At 43.4% G+C, this 26,064-nt stretch overlaps 1 protein-coding gene and 1 pseudogene across 7 annotated transcripts; both read right to left on the minus strand.

Annotated features, from left to right (window-relative positions):
* Positions 1–2,219: 2,219 nt before the first annotated feature.
* Positions 2,220–14,798, minus strand: LOC123649724 (annotated as a pseudogene).
* A 1,442-nt stretch (positions 14,799–16,240) lies between these two features.
* NOLC1 (nucleolar and coiled-body phosphoprotein 1) lies at positions 16,241–25,405 on the minus strand. Of its 7 annotated transcripts, none has more exons than XM_045568536.1 (13): positions 25,051–25,405; positions 22,650–22,705; positions 22,400–22,542; positions 22,169–22,299; positions 21,483–21,657; positions 20,501–20,625; positions 20,227–20,362; positions 19,779–19,904; positions 19,461–19,571; positions 18,701–19,345; positions 18,408–18,514; positions 18,141–18,233; positions 16,241–17,979 (listed from the first exon to the last, which is right to left on the minus strand). In XM_045568536.1, the coding sequence occupies exons 1-13, from the start codon at positions 25,168–25,170 to the stop codon at positions 17,821–17,823; spliced, it is 2,127 nt and encodes a 708-aa protein (XP_045424492.1). In that variant the 5' UTR covers positions 25,171–25,405; the 3' UTR covers positions 16,241–17,820. The 7 variants fall into 7 exon arrangements, with proteins under 7 accessions (XP_045424492.1, XP_045424490.1, XP_045424488.1 ...); XM_045568534.1 differs by having other exon boundaries at positions 20,227–20,368; XM_045568532.1 differs by having other exon boundaries at positions 20,227–20,368; positions 21,483–21,660.
* Between the last annotated feature and the right edge of the window lie 659 nt (positions 25,406–26,064).

Consider the following 26,064-nt stretch of genomic DNA (forward strand, 5'->3'; position numbering starts at 1 on the left):
ATCACAGATACTCTGCCTCCTAGCAGGAATGTAGGTTTGGTGCGTGCCCTTCAGCAGTTAGCACAGCCAAGGTGGGAGAGAGGCCTTCAGGGAAAGGAGGGGAAGTGGGGAAATAGTTGGGGCATATAAGTGAGGTGGGGCCTGTGATGGAGAAACTTTCTCCAACAGAAACTTTTTGTTCTGTATATGGCTTCAGGGAGGGAACAGGCACAGGAACACAGCTGATGGATGTAACAGGGTGTTTCTTCATAAACCCTGAGGCCTGAGTACCTTCACAATCTGCTGTTCCCATTTATCTCGGGATCATCTGGTTCAGAGGCTGAGCCATTGCAAGTCACTGTCTGCATCCTGACACTTTACCCAATTAGTTAGATCTATTTTCTGTAATCATTTCCAAGTAACTCTACTTCCACTGCTTCTTGGGACATCTCAGTTTTCTGATTCCTCTATGGAAACCAGCCAATCCCCTCCAACCTCTCTCCTGTATATCTGAGAGTGTGGAGTCAATTCTGTCCCCAAGACAGGGAAATAGATGGATTAGAGAGCCAAGGGAATACCTAGCTCTCATTCTCTCATCCTCCAATCACTTGCCTGTGCTCCACATTGGCTAAATTCAACCAGAAGCCAGAGGGCCTAGGACCCTGTTCATCAGTCAACACAGGTCAGCATCCTGGATCACAAAGCAGAGTAGTGGGCACCTGGAAGGATAAATCCAGAAACTTTAGTCTGGTTTCTTTATAGCTGCCAAAGTAGTCTTTTTTAAAAAAAAAAAATTGTGATGAAAAAATATGTAACATGAAATTTGTCATTTTAACCATTTTTAAGTGTACAGTTCAGTGGCATTAATTACATTCACAGTGTTGTACAAACGTCACTACTATCTTGCTCCAAAACTTTTTTTATCATCCCAAACAGAAACTCTGTCCCTGTGAAGCAACAACCACCCATTACAACTTCCCTCAAGCTCCTGCTAACCTAATCTACTTTCTGTCTCTATGACTTCACCTGTTCTAGATATTGTATGTAAATGAACTCATACCCTATTTGTCCTTTTGTGTTTGGCTCTTTTGACCTAACACAATGTTTTCAAGGTTCATCCATGACATAGAATGTATCAGAACTTCATCCCTTTGTATGGGTGAATAATACTCTATTGTATGTCTATAGCACATTTTGTTGTTGTTTTACAATATGCAACAGTTTATTTATTCATTCATCCGTTGATGGAGACTTGGGTTGTTTCCATTTTTTTGCTGCTGTAAATAATGCAGCTAAGAACATTGGCATGCAAGTACCTGTTTGAGTCCTTATTTTCAATTCTTTTGGGTATATACATAGGAGTGGAATTGCTGCGTTATTAGGTAATTCTATTATTAACTTTTTGAGGGACTGTGCCTTCATATTTAAATAATAATTTTTCCAGGTATAGAATTTTAGGTTTACAGTTTTTTGTGTGTCTGTACTGTAAAGATATTTTCCAATCTTCTGATTCCCATAGTTTCTGATAAGAAGTCTATTGTCATTCTTGTATTTATTCTTCTGTAACTAATATGTCATTTTTCTGTGACTGCTTTTTATATTTTCTTTTATTGACTGATTTTAGCAATTTCATTATCAAGTGACTTGGTGTGGTTTTCTTTAGGTTTATCTGCTTGGGATTCATTGAGCCTCTCAGATCTGTGTGTTTATAGCTTTTGGGAAATTTGGAAATTTTGTGGCCATTTTTGCTTTAAATATTTTTTGTGAACCTCTTCTCATCTATCTTCTTTCCTTCTGGGATCCTATTAAACACATGTCAATCTGCTTAATACTGTTCCATACAATCAATTGTTCTCTGTTCCTTTTTTTTTAAATTCGTTTTTCTCTCTGTGCTTCATCTTGGTTAGTGTCTGTTGCTATTTAAGTTCACTGATCTTTTCTTCAGCATTTGCTTTTATCCCATCTAGTGTGTTTTCCATTCCAGATGTTGTACTTTTCAAATCTAGAGGTTTCATTTAGGTCTTTCTTATATTTTTGATCATCATGATTCTCTCATCATTATGATCATGTTTCCCTCTATGTTTTGAATGTACAGAACATATTTATATTAGCTGCTTTAATATCCTTGTTTATTAGTTCCATCACCATTATAATTTCTAGATCTGTTTCTATAATTGATGTTTTCATTGTCAAAAAAAACAAAATTGTTCCAGTTTTATTCAGCAGTAGCTTCTCTCTCTTCACTGTCTGCTGCCATGCCCCATTCCATACTCCCACACCCAGGGGAGGGCTTCTCTGGCCTCCTTGGCTACAACCTCCTGGGAGTAGATGTCAATGAAGACAGTTGGCAGCCAGTACTGTGCCTCCCCTGGGGCCTGCAAGTCCAGCCAGCTCTTCCTTCAGCAGGTGTTCCAGCACTTTCCATGCTTGCCCTGTCTCTCATTAAATACTGGCTTTGATTTCACTGACAGTCATGAAGCCATTTTTCTCTGCCAGCTATAGCACTACAGTGTGATCCACATTGGGTCCAGCTGAAACAGACTGAATGTGGTAAGTGCTACCCACAGCGACAATGCTGAAGCCGGTGCCAAGTGCTTTTAGTTTGTTGATGGCCCTGATCATGTTATCTTGGCTAACATCATGGATAAACAATTCCCTTTCTCTTAACATCTGTCAATATAGTTCCTCCAAAGTTCTCAGACCTCCATTCTGGTGCTTCAGAGCTAGGCATACTTTGATAATCTGGACACTCAGCTCAAGTTATTCACCTCCTTGGCTAAGTTAATTCCTAAGTACTTTATTCTGTTTGATGGTACTGCAAATGGAATTTTCTTAATTCCATTTTCAGATAGTTCATTGTTAGTGTATAAAAATGCAACTGATATTTATGTGTTGGCTTTGTATCCTGATACTTGGTTGAATTCACTTATTAGTGCTAACAGGTCTTTTTGGTGGAATTTTTAGGCTTTTCTACGTGTAAGATCATATCATCTGTGAAGAGATAATTTTACTTCTTCCTCTCTAATTTGGATATTTGTTTTCCTTGCCTAATATCACTAGCTAGAACTCCCAGTACTAAGTTGAGTATAAGCGGCAAAAGTGGGCATCCTTTCCTTGTTCCTAATCTTAGGGGAAAAACTTTTAGTCTTTCATCATTGAGTATGATGTAGGCTGTGGGTTTTTTTAATATATGGCTTTTATTGTGTTATGGTATTTTGCCTTCTATTCGTAGTTTGTTGAGTTTTTTTATTATGAAAGGGTGTTGAAATTTACAAAATGCTTTTTCTGCATCAATTATATTGATTATGGATGTGGTTGTCCCCTTCATTTTGTTAATGCGGTATATTCTGCTTGTCAATTTTTGAAAGTTGAACCATTCTTGCACTCCAGGAATAAATTCAACTTGGTCAAGCTGTATGATCCTTTTAATATGCTGCTGAATTCAGCTTGCTAGTATTTTGTTTGAGGATTTTGTATCAGTGTTCATAGGGGATATTGGTCCTTAGTTTTCTTTTCTTGTGGTGTCTTTTATTTTGGGATCAGGGTAATGCTGGCCTCATAGAATGAGTGAGGAACTGTTCCCAACTCTTTAATTTTTTGGAAAAGTTTGAGAAGGATTGGTGTTAATTCTTCTTTAAATAGTTGGTAGCAGGAGGCCAAGGTAGGAGGATGGCTTGAGGCCAGGATTTCAAGACCAGCCTGTGCAACATAGCGAGACTCTGTCTCTACCAAAAAAATAAATAAAAATTAGCTGGGCATGCTGGTGTGCACCTGTAGTCCTACCTACTTGGGAGGCTGAGGTGAGAGGATTGTTTGAGCTCAGGAGTTTGGGGCTACAACAAGTTATGACTGTGCCACTGCACTCCAGTCTGGTGACAGAGTGAGACTCTGTCTCAAAAAAATAAAAAAATAATAAACAAATAAATAAATGGTTGGTAGAAGTCACCAGTGAAGCCATCAGGTCTAGGGCTTTTCTTTGTTGGGAGATTTTTTCATTACTGATTCAATCTCCTTACTAATTATAGGTCTATTCTTATTTTCTATTTCTTTGTGATTTAGTCTTGGTATGTTCTGTGTTTCTAGATATTAGTTCATTTCATCTAGGTTATCTAAATTTTTGGCACACAATTGTTCATTGTACTCTCTAGTAATTCTTCACATTTTTGTAAAATTGGTAGTAATGTTCCCACTTTCATTTCTGATTTCAGTAAATTCAGTCTTCTCTCTTTTCTTCTTAGCCCATTAGCTAGGGTTTGTCAATTTTGTTGATCTTTTCAAAGAAACAACTTTTGGTTTTGTTGATTTTCTTTATTGTTTTCTATTCTCTGTTTCATTTATCTCCACTGTACTCTTTATTATCTCTTCCTTTGTCTAGTGTTGGGTTTAGTTTATTCTTCATTTTCTAGTCTCTTAAGTTATAAAGTTGATTGTTGATTTGAGTTTGATTTGAGATCTTTCTTTTCTTTCTTTTTTAAAAATTGTATTGATAGGCCGGACGCGGTGGCTCACGCCTGTAATCCTAGCACTCTGGGAGGCCAAGGTGGGCGGACCATTTGAGCTAAGGAGTTTGAGACCAGCCTGAGCAAGAGCGAGACCCCGTCTCTACTAAAAAAATAGAAAGAAATTAGCTGGACAACTAAAAATATACATAGAAAAAATTGGCCAGGCATGGTGGCGCATGCCTGTAGTCCCAGCTACTCGGGAGACTGAAGCAAAGAATTGCTTGAGCCCAGGAGTTTGAGGTTGTTGTGAGGTAGGCTGATGCCACACCACTCTAGCCTGGGCAACAGAATGAGACTCTGTCTCAAAAAAAAAAAATGTCTTGATATATAATGTCTGTACATTTTTATGGGGTACATGTACTTTATTACATGCATAGAATGTTAATGATCAAGTCAGGGTATTTTGGGCATCCATCACCTTGAATATTTATCATTTCTATGTACTGGGAACATTTCAAGTCCTCTCTTACAGCTATTTTGAAATATACAATACATTGTTGTTAACTATATTCACCCTATTCTGCTGTTAAACATTGGAACTTACTCCTTTTTTACTGTGTGTTTGTATCCATTAACTAACCTCTCTACATCTCTCACCCCCCTACATAAATACCTTTTCCAGCCACACGTAACTATCATTCTACTCTCTACCTCCATGAGATCAACATTTTTAACTCCCACATATGAATGAGGAGGTACGATATTTGTCTTTCTGTGCTTGGCTTATTTCACTTAACTTAATGACCTTCAGTTCCATTCATGTTGCTGCAAAGGACAGGATTTCATTCTTTGTTACAGCTGAGTAGTACTGTGTATATATATCACATTTTCTTAGTCCATTCACTCATTGATGGAAACTTAGGATGATTCTATATCTTAGCTTCCTGAATAGTGCTGCAATAAACATGGGAGTACAGGTATATTCTTGACGTAATGATTTCTTCTCCTTTGGATAAATACCCAGTAGTATGATTTCTAGATTATATGGTAGTTCCATTTTTAGTTTTTTGAGAAATTTCCATACTGTTTTCCATAATGGCTGTACTAATTTACATTCCCACTACTAGGGTATAAGAGTTTTCCTTTTCTCCACAACTTTACCAGCAACTGTTATTTTTTGTATTGTTAATCATAGCCATTCTAACTGGGGTAGGATGTGATCTCATTGTGGTTTTTGATTTGCATTTCCCTGATGATTAATGATATTGAACATTTTTCCATATACCTATGGGCCACTTGTATGTCTTCTTTTGAGAAATGTCTATTCATGTCCTCTACCCACTTTTTAATGGGATTATTAGTTCTTTGCCATTGAGTTATTTGAGTTCTTCATATATTTTTGGATATTAGTACCTTGTTGGGTAAATAGTTTGCAAATATTTTCTCCCATTCAAGGTTGTTTTTTCACTCTGTTCTTCTCTCCCTCCATTCCTTCCTTTCTTCCTTCCTTCCTTTTATTGAGAGTCTCGCTCTGTCATCCCAGGCTAGAGTGCAATGGTGTGATCATAGCTCACTGCAACCTCAAACTCCTGAGCTCAAGCGATCCTCCTGCCTCAGCCTCCCGAGTAGCTAGGACTACAGACATATGCCACGTTGCCCAGCTAATTTTTCTATTTTTAGTAGAGATGGGTCTTGCTCTTGCTCAGGCTGGTCTTGAACTCCTGCCCTCAAGTAATTCTCCTGCCTCAGCCTCCCAAAGTGCTGGTATTACAGGTGTGGGCCACCATCCCCAGCCTCTTAAGTATTTTTTTGTAGCTATTGTAAATGGGATGGCCTTTCTTTTTCAGCTATTTCATTATTGTTGTATAGAATACTTCTGAATCTTGAATGTTGAGTTTGTATCTTGGAACTTTACTGAATTTATCAGATCTAGGAGTTTTCTGGTGGAGTCTTTATGTTTTCTAAATACAAAATCAGATCATATGCAAAGAGGGACAGTTTGATCTCCTCTTTCCAATGTGGATGCCTTTTATTTTTTCTTTTGCCTGATTGCCCTGGCTAGGACTTCCAGTACTATATTGAATAGGAGTAGTGAAAGTAGGTATCCTTGTCTTGTTCCAGTTCCTAGAGGAAAGGCTTTCAGCTTTTCCCCATTCAATATGATGTTAGTTGTGGGTTTGTCATACATGGCTTTTATTATGTTTAGCTATTTTCCTTCTACGCCTAGTTTGTTTAGAGTTTTTATCATGAAGGGATGTTGGATTATATAAAATGCTTATTCTGCATCTATTGAAATGATCATATGTTTTTTGTCCTTCATTCTATTGATGTGATGTATCATGTTTATTAATTTGCCTATGTTGAACCATCCTTGCATACCGTGGATAAATCCCATTTGATCACGGTGTATTATCTTTTTGATATACTGTTGGATTTGGTTTGCTAGTATTTTGGGTTGGGGGTGGATTTTTTTCATCTATGTTCATCAGGGATAATGGCCTGTAGTTTTCTTTTCTTGTGTCCTTGTCTGGTTTCGGTATCAGAGTAATGCTGACCTCATAGAATGAGCTAGGGAGAATTCCCTCCTCTTTTCAGTGTTTTTGCATAGTTTGAGGAGAACTAGTGTTAGTTTTTAAGTTTGGTAAAATTCAGCAGTGAATCCATCTGGTCCTTGGCTTTTCTTTGTTGGGAGACTTTTTATTACTGATTCAATCTCATTTCTCATTATTGTTCTGCATGTTTTCTATTTCTTCCTTATTCATACTTAGTGGGCTGTATGTGTCCAGGAATTTATCCATTTCCTCTAGGTTTCCCAGTTAGTGTACAGCTGTTCATAATTGTCTCTGATTATCTTTTCTATTTCTGTGGTATCAGTGGTTATGTTTCCTTTTTAATTTCTGATTTTGTCAATTTGGGTCTTTTCTCTTTTTTACTTGGTTAGTCTAGAGAGTGGTTTATCAATTTCATCTTTTCAAAAAGCCAACTTTTCATTTTGTTGATGCTTTGTTGTTATTACAGGCACTCATCACTATACCCAGCTAATTTTTTCTATTTTTTGTAGAGATGAGGTCTCTGTCTTGCTCAGGATGGTCTCAAACTGGCCTCAAGCAATCATCCGCCTTGGCCTCCCAGAGTGCTAGGATTACAGGCATGAGCCACTGCACCTAGCCTGGTTGTTTTATGTACTGGTAACATTTGAGTCCTTTCTCTATCTCCTTTGTATGTTTGCTCTACCAGTGAGGTTTTTCCTTTCATGTGTTTTTATGATGGTAGACATAGTCCTTTCACTTCCAGGTATACAACTCCCTTAAGCATTTCTTGTAGGGCTGTTGTAGTGATGATGAATTCCCTCAGTTTTTGCTTGTCTGGGAAAGACATTATTTCTTCTTCATTTATGAACGATAACTTTGCTGGGTGTAGTATTCTTGGCAGACAGGTGTTTTGTTGTGTTTTCTATCAGCACTTTGAATATATCTTCTCTTTCTCTTCTGGCTTGTTTCTGCTGAGAAATCCACTGATGGGTGTTCCCTTATATGTGACTAGATGCTTTTCTCTTGTTTTAAGAATTCTTTGACTTTTGACATCTTGAGTGTAATGTGCCATGGAGAAGATTTTTTGGGCTGTATCTTTTGGGAATAACTGAGCTTCCTGTATCTAGATATCTAAATCTCTTGATAAACTTGAGACATTTTCAGCTATTATTTTATTAAATAGATTTTCTATACCTTCGGTCTTCTCTTCATCTTTTTTTGGAACACCCAAAGTTCATATATTTGGTCACTTTAGGGTGTCTCATATGTCACCACAGGCTTTGTTTATTCTATTTTTTTTTTCTGACTGGGTTATTTCAAAAGATCTATCTTCAAATTCTCACATTCCTTCTTGTGTTTTCTCTAGTCTATTATTGAAGCTCTCAAATGAATTTTTATTTCATTCATTTAATTCTTCAGTTCCAGGATTTCTGTCTGGTTCTTTTTTATTGATAGCTACCTCTCTGGTGAATTTCTCGTGCATATCCTGAATTGTTTTCTGATTACTTTATATTGTTTATCTGTATTCTCTGGTATCTCACTGAGATTCTTTAATATCATTATTTTGAATTCTTTTTCTGGCATATCTTGATTTCTTTTTTATTAGAATTTGTTGCTGGAAAATTATTGTGTTTCTTTGAGGGTGACATATTTCCTTGTTTTTTCATGTTTCTTGTGTCCTTTCATTGATATCTGCACATCTGGCATAATAGTCACTTCTTCCAATATTTTGGATTGGCTTTTGTAGAAGACTTTTTCTTGAAGATGTACGATTGTGTTGGTTGAGTAGGACACTTTAGGTTTGATTCTTGTGCCTGCAGTAGTGTAGTCTCTGTATGATTTCTTTGGCTATAAACAGTGTCAGTGGTGTCTCTGATTTCCTCAGTGGCTTAGGCTGCTGTTGATAATGGAAGATTGTGGTAAGGTTTTGCTGGGGACAAGAACACCAGGTGAGCTAGTTGTCAAGCCCCGGTGCTGGCAGCAGTGGGCCGAGCATGCCTGTCGTTGGGCCTCCAGGTGGCCTATATAGCACTGGTGTTAGCAGATCCAAACAGGCCAATTCTTGGGCCTCCAGGCAGCTTGTTCAGGTGCCAGAAGTGGCTGGCAGTGGTGGGCCAGCAGGGAGGGCAAGCCATCATTCCCCTGAGATGTGTGGAAGCCATGGGCAATGACAGTAGTGATGGTGGGATGACCCTGGAGCTCTGAAGTGGCACATGTTGGTGTTAGCATTGGCTGTGATATGCTGGATGAACCAGTCCCTAGGCCCTCAGGTGGCATGTATGGGTGGGTGCCAGCTGTGGTGGTAACAGCAGGCTGGATGGGCCCATCTTCAGGCCTCCAGGAGGAATGCACAGATGCCAGCAATGGTGAATAGGGTGGAGCAATATACCCCTAGGCAGTGTGCTTGGGCACTGAAGGGGGGACAATGTGAGGCCTGGTGGACCTGTCTCCAGGCCCCCCAGTGGTGTGCTCAGGAACTGGCTGTTCACGGTGATTGCCAGGCCCTCTGGTGGAGTGCTTAGGTAGCTGCAGCAGTGGCAGCAATGGGCTGGGGAAGCCTGCCTGTCCTCAGGGTATGTGCAAGTGCATGGCTACCGGAGGGGATGGTGTTGCTGACAGTGGTTGTAGCTGCAGGCTGGCAGTTCTCAGGCACCCGGGAGTGTGCACTTTGGCCTCTAGCAGTGATGGTAGTGGTGGCAGTGGCAGGAGCCATGGAAAAAGCCAGTCCTCAAGGTGCATGTGTGTGGTGACCCTGCTGCTGAAAGGGACAGTGTTACTGCCAGTGGTGCACATTTCAGTCCCCGGTGGCTGCACTGGGTGGTGGCAGAGCCTATCCTCAGGGCTTTCCTCAAAGCATGTACACCATGGCTTTGCTGCTGGGTGGGGGTGGGGTTGCTCTCTGTGGAAGCTGCCCCAGGTAGGCAGTTCTCAGACTCTACAGAGGACACACTTTGGCTTTCTTTGTCCTAAAGGCAGCCTCGCCAGTATGCTGCACTGCCCATTCCCTGGGGTGCAGGACACTGTGTGTGTACAGTGCTGGGGACCCTACCACTCTACCGGGTCCAACCAGCATTACACTGCTGCAGCCCTCTGGGTGGATGTGATGGGATGTCCGTGAGGCTCCAGGGATGTGGAGATGTAAGGGCTGTTAGGTCCCAGGGCAGGATGCCATCTGGTGGAGGCTGGATTCTCAAAATGTCACCATGATGCAGCTGCTTAGGACTTAGGGGGTGTGTGGGACCTGGCATGAGCTCCCTTTCTGGAGCTATGCCATCACACGGTATCTAGGCAGCTACCTATGCTCTTCTTAGGGTCCAAGACAGCCAAGGGATTCTTCTGTGGCTAGGGTTGCAGGAATCCATGGTGAGAACATGGACTGCTGGGGAGCTCTCACTTACCCTCTCCCCTCTCCAGGCTCCTAGCCAAAACTGGAAGAGCTGGCTGCCTCACTTCCCTCTCCTTCTGTGCCCCAGGTGTTTCCTGTCACTTCACTGTGAATTCCAGTGTTCTCTCTTAGATACTCTATTTGAAGTATGATTATCTACTTGCTGTTTTGTTTCTTCTTTATAGAGGAGGAAAATGCCACGTGCCTCTAGTCGCCTATCTTCTCCTGTTTTTTAATGTAAGCATTTATAGTTATAAATTTCCCCCTTAGCACTGCTTTTGCTGCATCTCATACGTTTTCATATATCTCTAAGTATTTTTTAATTTTCCTTTGGATTTCTTCTTTGATCCAATGGTAGTTTAAGAGTATGTTGTTTAGGCCAGGTGTGGTGGCTCATGCCTGTAATCCCAGCTACTTGGGAGGCTGAAGTGAGAGGATTGCTTGAACCCAGTTTTTTGAGACCAGTCGGGGCAATATAGCAAGAACTTGTCTCAAAAGAAAAACAAAAACAAAACAGGTCAGGCACAGTGGCTCACACCTGTAATCCTAGCACTTTGGGAGGCCAAGATGGGAGGACCACTTGAGCCCAGGAATTTGAGATCAGCCTGGCAACATAGCAAGATCCCACCCATCTCTACAAAAAAAGAAAAATTAGCCAGGTATGGTGGTGCATACCTATAGTCCCAGCTACTCTAGAGACTGATGCAGGAGGATCAATGGAGCCCAGGAGTTTAAGCCTGCAGTGACCTATGATGATGCCATTGCACTCCACCCTGGCTGACAGACTGAGACCCTGTCTCTAAAAAAAAATAAAAACAAACAAAAAAGAGCATATTGTTTAATTTCTACAAATTCGTGAATTTTCTAGTTTTACTTCTAATTTACTTCTATTGATTTCTAACTTCATCTTGATGTTGTTGGAGAAGATACTTTGTATGATATCTCTCTTTTTTAAGCTATTGAGACTTAAAAAAAATTTTTTTAGAGACAGGGTCTCTTTCTGTCACCAGGGTGGAGTACAATAGCTTGTAATATCTCCTGGAGCATCTGTACATAAATTTCTCTAGGCAGTGTATATCTCTAGAAATAGAATTTCTGGGTCATTAGGCATGCATATGTTCATCTTTAGAAGATAATGCCAAATTGTTTTCCAAATTGGTTGTATCAATTTATACTCCCACCAGCAGTGTATGAGAGTTAACACTGAACTTTTTCTCCATGGTCATCTGCTAAGAGGTTTGTCTTATTGCTAAAAACTTCAACTGTCAGACTGATTTCAGAGGTTAACAAGATTTTAGAAAACCAGGTGACCACCTCATCATTTACAGACAGGAATCTTGACAGTCCTGGAGGGGAAATCAGTTCCCCAAAACATTACCTGGAATTCCACAGCAGGGCAGAGACTAAAATCTAGGACTCCAAACTCCTGCTTCAAAGCCCCTCCACCCTTTTTTTTTTTTAGACAGGGTCTGGATCTGTCACCCAGGCTGGGGTGCAGTGGCTTGATCATAGCTCACTGCAGCCTTGAACTCCTAGGCTCAAGGGATCCTCCCACCTGAGCCCCCCAAGTAGCTGGAACTACAGGTGCATGCCACTGTTCCTGGCTCCAAAGCCATCTCACCACACTGCTGTCTCAAAATCCCTAGCCACGACCCCTCCACTGAGCCCCAGTAGCATAAACCTCCACTGACTTCTCAACATTTCACTTAGATGTCTCAAAAGCACCTCAAACTAACATGTCCCAAACAGAACTTTCCCAGTGCTCCCTAGCTCAACGAATGGCACCACCATCCACCCAGTTTTTAGAAAAAAATATCTAGGAGTCATTCTTGATACTTCACTGTTTCTCCTGGCTCTCCATCCTCCACCCCACCCCACCTGCCATATACTGATGACTTTATTTTCTAAATATTTCTCAAATCCATTCACCTCACCCCATCTTCACTCTCCTACCACCACTTTTACTCAGGTGACCAAGATGATCTCTCTCACGTGGCCTACATAGTAGTGTGACTTCTCAAAATATCCACTGTAGATCCCTTCAGTCTGGTCTCATATTAGCCAAATTAGGCTTTTGACATTCAAATCTATCATGTCACCACCCTTTAAAACCATTCAGTGAAACTAACTGGATATTTAAGGGTATCAATTAATTACTATGTTGATAATTCTTTTAGGTGTGATAATGGGATTGTGGTTATTTTTTCTTAAAGGCTTTAACTTTTAGAGATACACACATTGGCTGGGCATGGTAGCTCATGCCTATAACACCAGCACTTTGGGAGGCCAAGGCAGGAGAATCACTTGAGGCCAAGAGTTCAAGACCAGCCTAGCCTACATAGTGAGACCTCTGTCTCTACAACAAAAAAAAAAAAATTTTTTTTTTTTTTGCCTGTTGCTCCATGGGTTGGAAAAAAAATTTTTTTTTAAATTAGCTGAGGGTGGTGGCATGTGCCTGTAGTCCTAGCTAATCAAGAGGCTGAGGTGGGAGGAGGATCCCTCGAGTGCAAGAGTTCAAGTCCAGCATGGACAACATAGCAAGACTTTGTCTCTAAAACAAATCCAAATAAAACAAACAAACAAAACACACACACAAAAAATAGACACCAGAGAGTTTGCTCCCCCCAGCCTGTCCCCACCATGTGAGGACACAGCAAGATGGCTGTCCATAAGCCAGGAAGACAGCCCTCATCAGGAACTCAATTGGTCAGCCCTGATCCTGGACTTCTCAGCCAGAACAGTAAGACATAAATTTGTGTTGTGTAGCCACCAAGTCTACAGTATTTTGTTACAGCAGCCCAAGCTAAGACACTCACACTTTTAAATACCTTCCTATTGCCTTTAGTGCACAAAGACCAAAACCTTAAACATGCTTCAAAAAGCCTCTGCTCTGTCCCTGCCTGCCTCTCTAGCCTCACCTTACCCAGCTCTCCTCCTCACTCTGCATTTCAGATGTGTAGACTAGAGCCAGGAGCAATGGCTCGTGTCTGTAGTCCCAGCTACTCGGGAGACTGAGGCAGGGGGATCACTTGAGCCAAGAAGAGGAGTTCAAGCCCAGCCTGGGCAATATAGCAAGACCCTGTTTCTAAACTAACAAACAAACAGATGTATAGACCTTCTTTCAGTTTGAAATCTCCATCATGCTCCGTCCCATCAAAAGGCCTTTGCATATGCTAGTCCCTAACTGGAAAACTCACAGACCATCCTGCACCCCCACCTTCACCTAAGTGACTCTTACCTTACGATCTCAGCTGAAAGGTCTCTTCCTCGGTGGAGATTTCTATTACTAAGGTGACCATGTGTCCTCATTTGACTAGAATAGCCTTAGTTTACACCTGTTCGTCTCAGCCTAATTGCTCTGCCTTTCACTCTCAAAAGCATCCCAGTTTGGATAAGGAATTACATGGTCACCCTATCCATGAGGCAGTCCCATCGCCACATGGATCAGCTGCCCTGTTATATGCTTTCATCACTCTGTGCAACTTGCCTTCATTGCACTGAAGTTTGTACTTACACATGTATTGGTGAAGATTAGTATTTTTGTCCCTTCCTAGCCTGAGTAAACTTTGATTGCTGGGACTGTGTCTGTTTTTTGTTCATTAGTGATTACATCCTCAACATCTATCACACAGAATCACATATTATGTACCTGGCACAGAGTAGGCACTTACATTTGCTGAATGGATGAATTTGTCTGGCAGGCTCATTTCCTGAAATACTTTGTGCTCCCCTTACCCTCCAATCCACTTCCAGGGTGGAAGGCTGGCATCTGTTCTCCTCATTCCTGAGCTCTTTGAGATTATGCTGGGAGAGGAAGTAAGACAGAGAAAGACGGGAGAGTAGCAGAGCCTCTGAGCTCCCAGGCCTAGGAAGAAAACAGGTCTGCCATTTCCATGAACAGTGGGACCTATGGCTGGCCTGCCTTGCAGGAACCTCTGGGCCCAGGGGGAGGACTGGGGGGTCCATGGTGAGCATCATGGTTCCTTTATAAACCATGTTGCCTGCCATTGGCTTTCTGATAACAGGTGATCTCTCACAGATAATCAGTACAGACCGGAAACCAGAAGAGCCTCCCTTCTCAACTCTCCAAAACCAAGGAGGCTCAGACGGGGGCCTGTGTCTTACTCATCTACGTATCCAAAGGCTTACAGCAGGTTCTCCAAATTTGTTGGATGGATCTGGAGTAAGGAGTCAAGCTTCAACTATTAGTAAAAGCTCGTCTAGCTCCGTATACAAGAGCCCCACCTGCTGGTCTCTTTGGTAACTGCAGACAGGTTAAGCAGGCTCCGCAGCAGAGATCTCAGAATGTGTTCAGCACCAGGAGTATGGCTTTGGACTATCAATCCCCTAACATAAAGAGGAAAAATTAAAGTACTAACTCCTGACTTGGGTGCAAATGGCCATTGCCACTGAAATCTCAGTCAGATCTTTACCTCGCCCCCACCTTCCACACACCTCCATCTTAAAGGACCTCTTCTCCCACTGGAAAATATTTCTTCTTCCCTGCATGGTATGTCTCATCCGTGGCAAACTGCTACTCTTCGGAATCCTAGCAAGTCTTTTCTTGCTTGTCCCCTTAGCAGTGCTACTCTGGCCCTCAGTTTAGGACAGAACTCACCAGTGTACAGAAATCATTCCCGGCCGGGCGCGGTGGCTCAAGCATGTAATCCTAGCACTCTGGGAGGCCAAGGCGGGTGGATCACTCAAGGTCAGGAGTTCGAGACCAGCCTGAGCAAGAGCGAGACCCCATCTCTAATAAAAATAGAAATTATCTGGCCAACTAAAATATATATAGAAAAAATTAGCTGGGCATGGTGGCGCATGCCTGTAGTCCCAGCTACTTGGGAGGCTGAGGCAGTAGGATCCCTTAAGCCCAGGAGTTTGAGGTTGCTGTGAGCTAGGCTGACGCCACGACACTCACTCTAGCCAGGGCAACAAAGCGACACTCTGTCTCAAAAAAAAAAAAAAAAGAGAGAAATCATTCCCACGCCTGACTTCCCCCATTAGACACTGAACTCTCAGAGAGTTCTATGACTGGCACATCGCAGGCGTTCAATACTGAATACAGGTAGCTCAATTTTTGGACATACACAGAGACCTGGGTTCTTGTCTCAATGTGCCAAGTTGCAGTTTTATCAACCCTAGGCAAATGATTTGATACCCTGGGTTTCCGTAGTGATTCTCGGTCTACAAATGGAATGAGACAGTATTCTCATTTTACATATCAGAAGGCAGATTCAGAGATTAACCTTCCTAGTGAATGTAGTTATATTCAACAAGTCTCAAGATGGGGCGCTCGGTATCAAACTTGCCAGATGATTCTAATTTTCAGTTGGTGTCTCATGAATTATTGATTTAGACCAGAGTTTGACAAACTTTCTGTAATGGGCCATGTATTAAATATTTTATGCTTTGTGGACCATTCCTAAGATCTGTCACAAAAGACCTTAAGAAATGTAAAAACCAGCCAGGTGTGGTGGTTCACACCTGCAATCTCAGCACTTTGGGAGGCCAAGGTGGGAGGATCACTTTAGGCCAGGAGCTTGAGACCAGCCTGGGCAACATATTGAGACCCTATCTCTGAAAAAAAAAAAAGAAAGAAAGGAAAAAAAGGAAAGAAAAGAAGAAAGGAAGGCAGGCAGGCCATTCTTGGCTCCTAGGTAATACAAAAACAAGCCATAGGCTGGATTTGGCCCCTACGCCATTTTGCCAACCCCCAATTTAGACTATGTACAGGCTAGAACAAGGCACCTGGAAACAAAGTGTGTCCAAGAAAAGTCAGCAAGCAGCTGCCGAGAAGCCTGTGCAGTGAACTCACTGGTCTAGACCCCTGGCATCCAAGTTGTTCTGGTTTGGGTAGGAGGTGGTAGAGGTTTAGACTCACAATAATAAAACTCCAAAGACACATTATAAACCAACCAGTTTATTATTTTGTATTAGGATGTAGAACTTTTACCATGCAGACTGAAATACCTATCTCAGCATGAACAGTGAATTTTCTTCCTAGAGGCAGTTACATGGAAAACCAGGTTATTATCAGGTTATTTATCAAGTGTGGAATCCAAACAAGAGGAGGCTAATCTTAAGACCTCATCCATGAAAGCCTGCAGCACACTTTCCCACCACTGGGACAGCCCAGCCTCCAGAAAGCTCGTTGACTCTTCCCTCCCCAACTTAGTCTGGCTGAGCACTGCCACTGGTCAGTCACTGGTCACCTCCTACAGCTAGCCTGGCCTAGGAGCTGTACCACTGCTCACTGGTTTGTGCTGTTAAGTCCACAGTTATTAACAGGTAAGGTTCTGAAGGGAGCACATCAACTGCTCCCATATATCAATGAGACACAATAATCATGTTAAGTTGTTCTCCCAAACCCACTCCACTCAAGTCTGTCAGATAATGTTTTGTACAGGTTCTTTCCACCTCCATTAGCACATACACAGGTTACCTATAAATTCACATAATGTAACCTACCTCTTACCGAGGATTGAGGTTTTTAAAGGTTTTTTTTTTCACTTTCTTGATCAATAATTCTCAACCATGTAGAAATTAATGAAGCCAATTGTGACATCACAGCTACCAAGACAGAAATACCAAGTGATATGTACTTTTCAGATTAAATTAATTAATGTTACCTTGCTCTCTATAATGTAGAAAACGCAAAGATGCAGTCCTCAACTTAGTACTCAATACTAGTAAGGGTCATCAAAAAATGTCTTTTTACAGTAGAAAAGTTTGCTTTCAAATTAAAAAACATGTATTGCAAACATTATGTGATAATGATAAAATTACAGAAAAAATGTACACAGACTGACCCACAGCATTCACACCACACCAGAATTTTGCCTGTAATAAAACAGTGAATTTTATCACAAAAAGTCAGTCAGTCCACGCTGGCTGAAAACTTCAGTCCCAGACCCAGTGAATGAGGATGGGCTACATAGTGCATGCTCAACAGACATATACACATAACCATTCTTTAATGCCCCTCAACAGGGTTTTGAGGGAAGGAGGGATGAAATGTAGACATGTGCACTCTCAAAGGCAGAATTCTCCTCCAATTATAAAGTCAAACATATGGTTGACCCTTTAGTATGTCTTGGGTAACAGTTAAGATTTTGTCTGTGGGAATCCACCTTTGAAAATCACAACAAAAATCAATAGGAAATGATTTAATATAAAATATACAAATTTCTCAGTATGTGTACTTCCACAGAACAGGAAGATGGGGACAACTAAAATAAATTTTGTTATAAAATAACATTCCCCTTACTTTGTCCCTGCTAATCAACACTCAAAATGAAATCTGTACAAAACTAGGAACACAGAAAAGGGCCAGAGATGATATTACGTTATAAAGGCTTAGGACCTACCCTAAACTTCTGTCCTCACCAACACCTCCCCTAACAGAACTGAGGGTTCCCAGTCCACTGGAGAGAGTGAGTGGTCTCAGATCATCACCCTGCTTCACAAAGGATGGCTCAGGTCACTCGCTGTCAAACTTGACAGAATTGACCTGGACAGAGATGGAGCCTCCCCGGTAGCTGCCTCGCTTCTTCTTGGTTTTCTCATGACGGAAGGATTTGCCCTTGGTGAACTTCAGAACCTGATTGGCTCGTTCCCCCCAGTCTCCAGATGCACCTCGCTGGTAAGTACGAGAAATGGTGTGGTTCACAAAGAAGGACAACACCAAGGCCTTATTACTTTCTTCTTTCTACTCCTTGCTCAAGGTAACCTGAACCAAAAGCTGTCCTCTCTTCTACCACCCCTCCCCCACGAGAACAGCAAACACCTTCCCTCTCTCACCTTGGCATCAAAGGAATTGTCTGCCACTCGTGAATCCACCTCAATTTCCTCCTCCCTCACCCTTCGGAATGGGGATGATGCTCTTTTTTCTCCCTAAAGAAGAATGAAGTAAGAAATTAAAGATGAAGTGGTCATGTAACAGCTCTCCTAAGCGACACATGTGTGCATAAGTGCCAGGACATGCCAGGCAGAGCTGTCAAGATGATCCCAGACTTTTCTTTCTACTACTGAAGGGCTGGTTCTAGAGAATACAGTGAGACAACTTACTTTCTTCCTCTTTGGAAATGTGTTGGGGGTCTGGAGCTTTATCTTCTTGGCTTGAGGAGTCTCTGCCTCCTTGGGAGCCTTATTCTGCTTCCGCTTCTTTCCCGAACCTACAAAAACAAAAAGCCAGACTCAGGAGACCAGTTTCCTGTTCCTCCTCCCAGGTTCCCACAGAAGGTCTGCAATAAGAAGCCGAGTGGTGGGCCTCCTCTCCCCACCCCACCTGCCAAGAGTATATATATCCCATCCTGATTTGGGGGCACAAAACCCAGAGGTCAGATTCCTTGGATACAGACCTGGCTTGGAAACTGCCACTGCTGCCTTTTTCTTTTCTTCCTCCTCCTCCTCCTCACCATCCTTGGCTGCTTTTCCATTCTGGGCAGTCAGTGCAGTGGTGCCATTGGCCTTGGGGGCTTGTGGTCTTGGAGTGCCCTTACCCTTGGGCTTCTCTTCCTCCTCCTCACTGGAATCATCAGAGGAAGAACTGCTGCTCTCAGCTTTCACTTTCTTTGTAGAGGCTGGCTTAGAAGGGGCCACACCTCCTGCTGCCTTCTGCGCCTTCTTAACTGGGGATTTAGATGGCTTCTCTTCCTCCTCCTCCTCACTACTGGAGCTGTCGGAATCAGAGCTGCTATCCCTTCCACCTTGAGGAGCCTGCTTGGCAGGCAAAGATGGAGCTGCTTTGACAGTCACCTTGGACTTAGAGGTGGCTACAGTCTTTTTTGTCTTCTCCTCCTCCTCGCTAGAACTGCTCTCTTCCTCGCTGGAGCTGCTATCAGCCTTTCTTGTCAGAGGCTTCTGGCCACTGCCTACACGTTGCTTGGGAGCTGCCGCTGGCCTAGCTACAAGTGGCTTGGTAGTGGCAGCTACCTTATTACTTGAGGAATTCTTGGCGTTGCTCACTGGCTTGGAAGGAGTTTCATCCTCAGAGCTGTCAGAGTCTACACAGAGAGAGGGTAGAATGAACAGCTCCCCAAATCAGATTCCAGGGAGCCCCATAGCAACTGCCTAAGGACTAGAGTATTCCAGTGAACTGAGGGCCTCCATGTGCCTTACCTGAGCTGTCTGAAGAGCTCTCTGCTGCCTTCTTTGCTGGAGCTGGTTTGGTGGTTGCTTTAGAGATGTTTGCTTTAGCTGGTGGTTTCTTCTCTTCCTCAGAACTTGAATCTGGGGAGAACCTGTAGCATTATCCTGGGTCCAGAATCCCAACCCAACCAGATCACCAATAAAAAGAAAGCGAAGACATACACAAAGCCTTAGCCTTGTCTTGCCTTGCAAAAAGCAATAGACGGACAGAATGATTTCTCTTTTCTTTATTCCTCACATCCTCACTCAGACCCCGTTTTAGGGGGAAACTGTATCCCTCTGACTCACCAGACTCATCACTGCTGTCTTCACTGCTTTCCACAGGCTGTTTCTTCTCTGCAGCTTTCTTGGGAGGCTGGTTTCCCAGGGACTTCTTCAGTGGGGGAGCAGGAGGGGGTACTGAACTATAGGGACCTGTTTAAAGGGGACGGTATGGTGGTTTTAAAATACGTACATAAATTCTTTGATACTTCTAGAAACAGAGCGTTAGTAAATCCCCTTCCCTTCAATGTGGGCTAAAACTAGTGGCTCATTTCTAATAGACCATGGTGTCACTTCTGAGTCTAGGTTATAAAAGGCACTGCAGCTTCCTCCTTGCTATCTTGAATCACTAGTTCTGGGAGAAGCTAGCTGTCACAATATAAGAACACTAAGCAGCTCTATGGAGAGGTCCACATGGTTATGGCAACTGGGCTCTGGTCACAGTTCTACAGCTTCACTCCCCATGTCCAGTCACCTGGTTTTTTCTTCATGGGTTTTCTCTGCTCCTCTTCCTCTTCACTGGAGGAGTCTTCACTGCTGGAACTCTTCTGGGTAGGGATGGCAGCTGTTTTCACTGAGGCCTTGGCCACGACTTGCTTTTTAGGTACAGTCTGTATCTGGGAGAAAATCGATTATCACAAGAAAACATTGACCCACAAGAAAACAATCCTGCCAGGGAATGGAGACACAGACACACACGCACATCCCACCCTGGTCACCTCTTCCCTGATAGAAGTTATGACCCAGACCTTCTTGGGAACGGCTGCTGCCTTCTCCTCCTCTGAGTCATCGCTGCTACTACTGCTACTGCTGCTGCTACTGCTACTAGGTGCTTTACCATTGGTTACTTTAGGTGCTGCTCGAGCTGGCGGACCTAAGAAACAGAGTATAGAATATAACGGTAAGTCAGAGGACCATGAAAAACCTCCTTCCTACAAGCAAAGAACTTAGAAGTCCACCAATTCTTTCAATTTTAGAGCACCTATGAAGGAGAATGCCATGGTTTATACCATATCAAAGGATGACTTTCCTGTTCAACGTCAAGAGTTAAACTATCTAAAACAAGATGATACAAATAATTTAAATATGCCCTCTCAGCCAGGTGAGGTGGCTCACACCTGTAATCCCAACACTTTGGGAGGCTGAGGCAGGGGGAATCGATTGATCCCAGGGGCTCAAGATCCCCTGGGCAACATAGCGAGACCCTGTCTCTACAAAAATTAAAAAAAAAAAAAAAAAATTTAGACAGGTACATGAGCTTGTGCCTATAGTCCCAGCTACTTAGGAGGCTAAAGCAGGAGGATCACTTGGGCCCAGGAGCTCCAGGCTGCAGTGAGCTATGATTGTACCCCTACACTCCAGCCTGGGTGACAGAGTGAGATCCTATCTCAAAAAAACAAAACAGGGGGTATAGTCCAGGGGGAGAGCATTTGACTGCAAACAACAAAAACATTTTCCCCACTTACAATGATTGTTTCTTTATTTACTAGCCCCTAATTATGAAATCTTATTAGTAAAAAAAACTTTTTACAATAAAATTAACAAATACTTCTATTTCAACAACGAGGACCATTTCACCCCTGTGCCTAACAATTAATTTTTAAAATTTTTAGAAATTTTACAACTTCTCAGACTCCCAAAGTGCTGGGATTACCCCTAATGAGAAATTTTAACACCAGTCACCAGAGCAATCTGGTCTCCAGCCTAGCCTCTTGTGAACAGGAACATTACCTGGTTTGGCTGGGGCTTTAGCCTGAGCTTTAGCTACAACAGGTATTGTCTTTGGCTTCTGGTTCTTTGGTGCCTCATCTTCTGAGCTTGAGTCAGAATCAGAATCTGAGCTCTTGGCCTTCTTAGGAGGAGTTTTGACTGCCTTGGGTGCCTTGGCTTGGGGTTTAACTCCCTTCTGCTAGAAAACACACAAGGAGGGGAATCAGCAAAAGCTTCTGGGTGCCCAAAGGGAATCCTAGGTTCCTTATACTTTTCAGGGGGCCAATAGAGCAGTAGGAATGAAACAGAACATGGAAAGGACAAAAAAACTCTGAATAAGAAATAAAGAGTTCAGCCACTTGATATACTGGCTCTATTCCTGCCACATCCTACCAAGAGCTCCCAAAAAAACACACTCTCTTATTCCTAGAACCCTAAACAGTGTCCCAAAAGAACCCAGAAGAACCCAAACCAAGCAGAATGGGTTGAATTGCCTCTAGATTCAGAGCCAGACTTCAACCTCACACATCCTTCCTAGACTTCATATTTCTATTACCTCCCTGAAAATCCCCAGATTTTCTTCTCCATAATCACCTATTCCACAGCTACCATCACCCCTTGGTCACAAGCTAGACAGACAAAGGGCTAAGATTTTAGGTTTTTTTCTTTCCAACCCTTAAGCAAACTCCTTTCCCAAAGCTGCAAACCTGGACAGGTTTTTTCTTTTTGTCCTTCTGTTCCTCATCATCACTGGATTCTTCACTGCTGCTGCTCTCTGATGCTTTGGCCACAGGCTTTCCAGGATGCTGAGGCAGACTGGCCCGCTTGGCAGGTACAGCTGAATAAAGCACAAGTCCCAATAAGAATCACCCATATGGTATAGGCAGGCTGTAAATTCTTTCCCTAGAGCCACCAAGCCCACCCCCTGCCTGCTTTACCAGCCTTCTTAGCTGGAGGCCCTTGAGCTTGTTCTTCCTCCTCACTGCTGTCCTCACTACTGTCACTGGAAGAGGTCTTCTTCTTAGCTTTCTTAGTCACTGGCCCGTTTGCCTGTAACTTCCTCTTTGGGGCCTTGGTGGACCTGCTGAAGTATATTAGGCTCATTTCTGAGGGACTGTATCAAACCAAAGAACACAGCTCAGCCCACCTGGGGGAGAAAACAGCCAAAGAGGAACAGGGAATGCTTACTTCAGCCAGAAGCTATAGATGTCCAAGAGGGAAGAGGCGTTGGCATCTTGCTGTGTCTGTAGAAGAAAAAGAGCTACGTAAGGACACTTTATCCTGGTTATTCTAGGAAAGATCAGATTTTGTGTTATTCTTTCATTAAATGTGACTGGTTACATACATAGCTACTAAATTCGGTATAAATGTTACATCTTCGTAAGACTTTTCCTACTTGCATAAATCAGAAGAAAAATATTATACTTGTGTATTTCCCAAATTTTGGTACCAAAAACTTGGGCTATTCCTGTAGTTTGTGGCACTATCTAAGCCTCTACCTGCCAATCTATATTTATCAAAGTCTTTAAAAAATTCATTCTCGGCTGGGCGCGGTGGCTCACACCTGTAATCCTAGCACTCTGGGAGGCCGAGGCGGGCAGATCGTTTGAGCTCAGGAGTTCCAGACCAGCCTGAGCAAGAGCGAGACTCCGTCTCTACTAAAAAAGTAGAAAGAAATTAGCTGGACAACTAAAACATATATATAGAAAAAATTAGCTGGGCATGGTGGCACATGCCTGTAGTCCCAGCTACTCGGGAGGCTGAGGCAGAAGGATTGCTCGAGCCCAGGAGTTTGAGGTTGCTGTGAGCTAGGCTGACACCATGGCACTCTAGCCTGGGCAACAGAGTGAGACTCTGTCTCAAAAAAAAAAAAATTCATTCTCTTTACTCTAGCAGTGTTATTAGCTAAGAATCTTATCCATTGAACCAGAATACACTGACATAGACTATTACTCAATGCAAAAAATGGCAAAGCATCAAAAAACCACGCCTGGTGCAGCACCTAACACCTATTATGCCTATAATCCCAGCACTTTGGAAGGCTGAGGCAGGAAGATTGCCTGAGTACAAGAGTTTGAGGCTAGCCTGGGCAACACACCAAGACCCCACCTCTACAAAAAATTTAAAAATTAGCTGGACATGGCAATGTGTGCCTGTAGTCCCAGCTAAGAGACCTCATCTCTTAAAGAAAAGAAAAATGCAAGATCAGAGTCAGTATAGATGTGAACTCACCTTTGTCAGTTATTACCATATGACCCTGAGCAAATTACTTAATTTCTGAGATTGTTGTCTTCTCTATACAATGGAAATAATCTCACTACACTTCTCATTAAGTTACTTTGAGGATAAGAGATAATATACGTAAAGGCCTTAACATCTGGCCCTTCGTAAGCCCTCCACAAAGATTAGCTTTTGTCACCTAAATCCAAAGAATCCTAACTCTGGAATGCCCAATTCTATCAAATCCATTGTCAAAAACATTCTGTAGTTTCCCTAACAGTTAAGGTTAGGACAACTCAAAACAGTTCCAATAAGAAAGCAGTTATATTAGATCACATGGCAGCCTGACCCAGCTTAAGTTCTGAGACTGATGTGACCCCCTCCTTTTGCAGCCTGATTCTGCTGCAAAGAACAAGCTTTTCTTCTTAGTCATGCTACCATCCCATCCTACCTCTCTACCCTCTCTGAAGGTGTTTTCCCATGTAGGCATGTCTGGTTTTTTTGAGACGCAGTTTACAAACTTTTCACTTCCTGGTCATCTTGCTCTTACATGTGTTTGGAGCATACTAAATTGCCATAACTATGGTAACAGCTTTCACTTATAGATGCTTCCTATGCACCAGCACTGGAATTGCCACTTTTATATATTACCTGATTGAAACTCACAAAAGTCCTATTAAGTGGATGATTATATCCCTGTAGAAACAGACTCAGAGAGGTTAAGCAAGTTGCCCAGGTCACACGTCTAAAAAGTGGCAGAGCCTGGTCCCAAACTTAGGTTTGTTTAGTTCCATTAGCCAAAGCTCCAAGCCCATTGCTATTCCTGCTTGGTAGGGCTATGTATGATGCTAGTCCTTCTGCATCAGTGTAACTAAAAGCAGAACCCTACCCTGACTCTCATTCGTTTTACTTACTAACGAAAATCCCAGCCTTCATTTCTAACGCAATTTCATTTATCTTTGAGTCGCAGGTAAATGGGATCGAGGGTAAGATCAAATCACGCTTTGTCTCAGCCAACGAAGAACCCAAACCAGGTGCCACCAACGTCCTCGGTGGGACACCGCGTTAGCTCCTCGCCACATTCTGCCAGCCATGTGACCTGGAGCCACGAGGTTCCCACGCTGCCGCGGCTGCACAACTTACCAGGAAAAAAGCAACAAGACTCAGCGCTACCTAGTCAGACCTGGTGAAAGAAGAAGGGCGGAGGCTCCAGGCTTTCCCTGGTCACTGCAAAGAAGTCGGCGCAAAGGCCACGCAGACACTAGAGTGGCGGACCCCACAGACCTCCCCATTCGGAAACCTAAGCATGTCAGGGCCTGGAGCCTTGTGGTCATTTCACCCCAGTCTCCGCCCGAAGCCCGGGACTTACGGCGCCTGTCGCTTTGGCGAACTTATTGGCCACTTCTGAGAGCTGGTTATCGCGCAGAAAACCAAGCACAAGGGGATACAGGTCGCTGGGAACCACGCGGCGCAAGCCGGCGTCCGCCATCCTCCAAGCAATACGCGTCACTACCGCTGTCGACGGAACACAAGTCAGGAACCCGACAGGGGTAGGTGGCGTCCCGGCATGACGTCATTGCCCCTCGCGGGCGCACGGCGGAAGGGGTGGGGCTTCATAGGGCAGTCCCGCCTCTACGTCGGACCGGAGTCAAGAAGAAATCTATAAGCTCTTTCCGGTCCCACCCGTGTCGCCATCTTGGTTAAGGGCGGAGCCCACCGGCCGCCACTTTGTGGAGGCGGGGCTGTGATGTCACGGGCCACGCCCTCGGTCGTGGCGGGAAAACTCTGGACTTCCCGCGCGTAGTCTTTCTGGGGGGAGGCACCTTTTCCGGCGCATCGGCTCCCTTCGCCCCTGCTAGGATTCGGATTCCAGAATGAGTGGACAGGCGGGCTCGAGCCGTCCTCTCTGGAGTTTGTCACATTTCCCAGCCTCCCCCATTCGCGCTGCCGATGGATTTCACCCTTCATCTTCACTGCCTCCGACACCCAGAGAGGCCCTTCTCAAGATACCACCCCAGCCTTGCCTCCTGCTGAGGACCCTTCAGGTTATCTGTCGTGGCGGTAGGGGGTGCTGATTCCTAAAGCTCTCCCGCCCTCAGTCATGACTTGCCTATAAGACAACCCTCCCACACCTCTTATTCAGCCTTAGGTCAGTTCCCTTAAGAGAAAAGTGGTCGTGCACCAGACCTCAATCACACGATAATCCCTTCAATCTGCAGTCCTGAAAATAACCCTTCCTTCTTCTTTCCAGGTCAGAGTTCACACTCTCCCCTTGTCATGAATAACTCCACCATCAGTGCCTAGACTCGCTAATTCCAAGTTCTGCCATGTTTCAGGTCACATTAGCAGTCGGCAATCCCTTCAATCCTACCCACTACTTCTT

This window comes from Lemur catta, chromosome 14, assembly GCF_020740605.2.
Source record: "Lemur catta isolate mLemCat1 chromosome 14, mLemCat1.pri, whole genome shotgun sequence".
Taxonomy (NCBI): Eukaryota; Metazoa; Chordata; class Mammalia; order Primates; family Lemuridae; genus Lemur; species Lemur catta.

Bases quoted from the DNA above. Each gene is read 5' to 3' on its own strand.
- NOLC1 (XM_045568530.1), bottom strand. From the start codon at position 25,170: ATGGCGGACGCCGGCTTGCGCCGCGTGGTTCCCAGCGACCTGTATCCC. The intron at 22,706-25,050 runs GTAAGTCCCGGG...TTTCTTCTACAG, and splicing joins TCGCCAAAGCGACAGGCGCC to ACACAGCAAGATGCCAACGC. The intron at 22,546-22,649 runs GTAAGCATTCCC...AATATACTTCAG, and splicing joins ATCTATAGCTTCTGGCTGAA to CAGGTCCACCAAGGCCCCAA.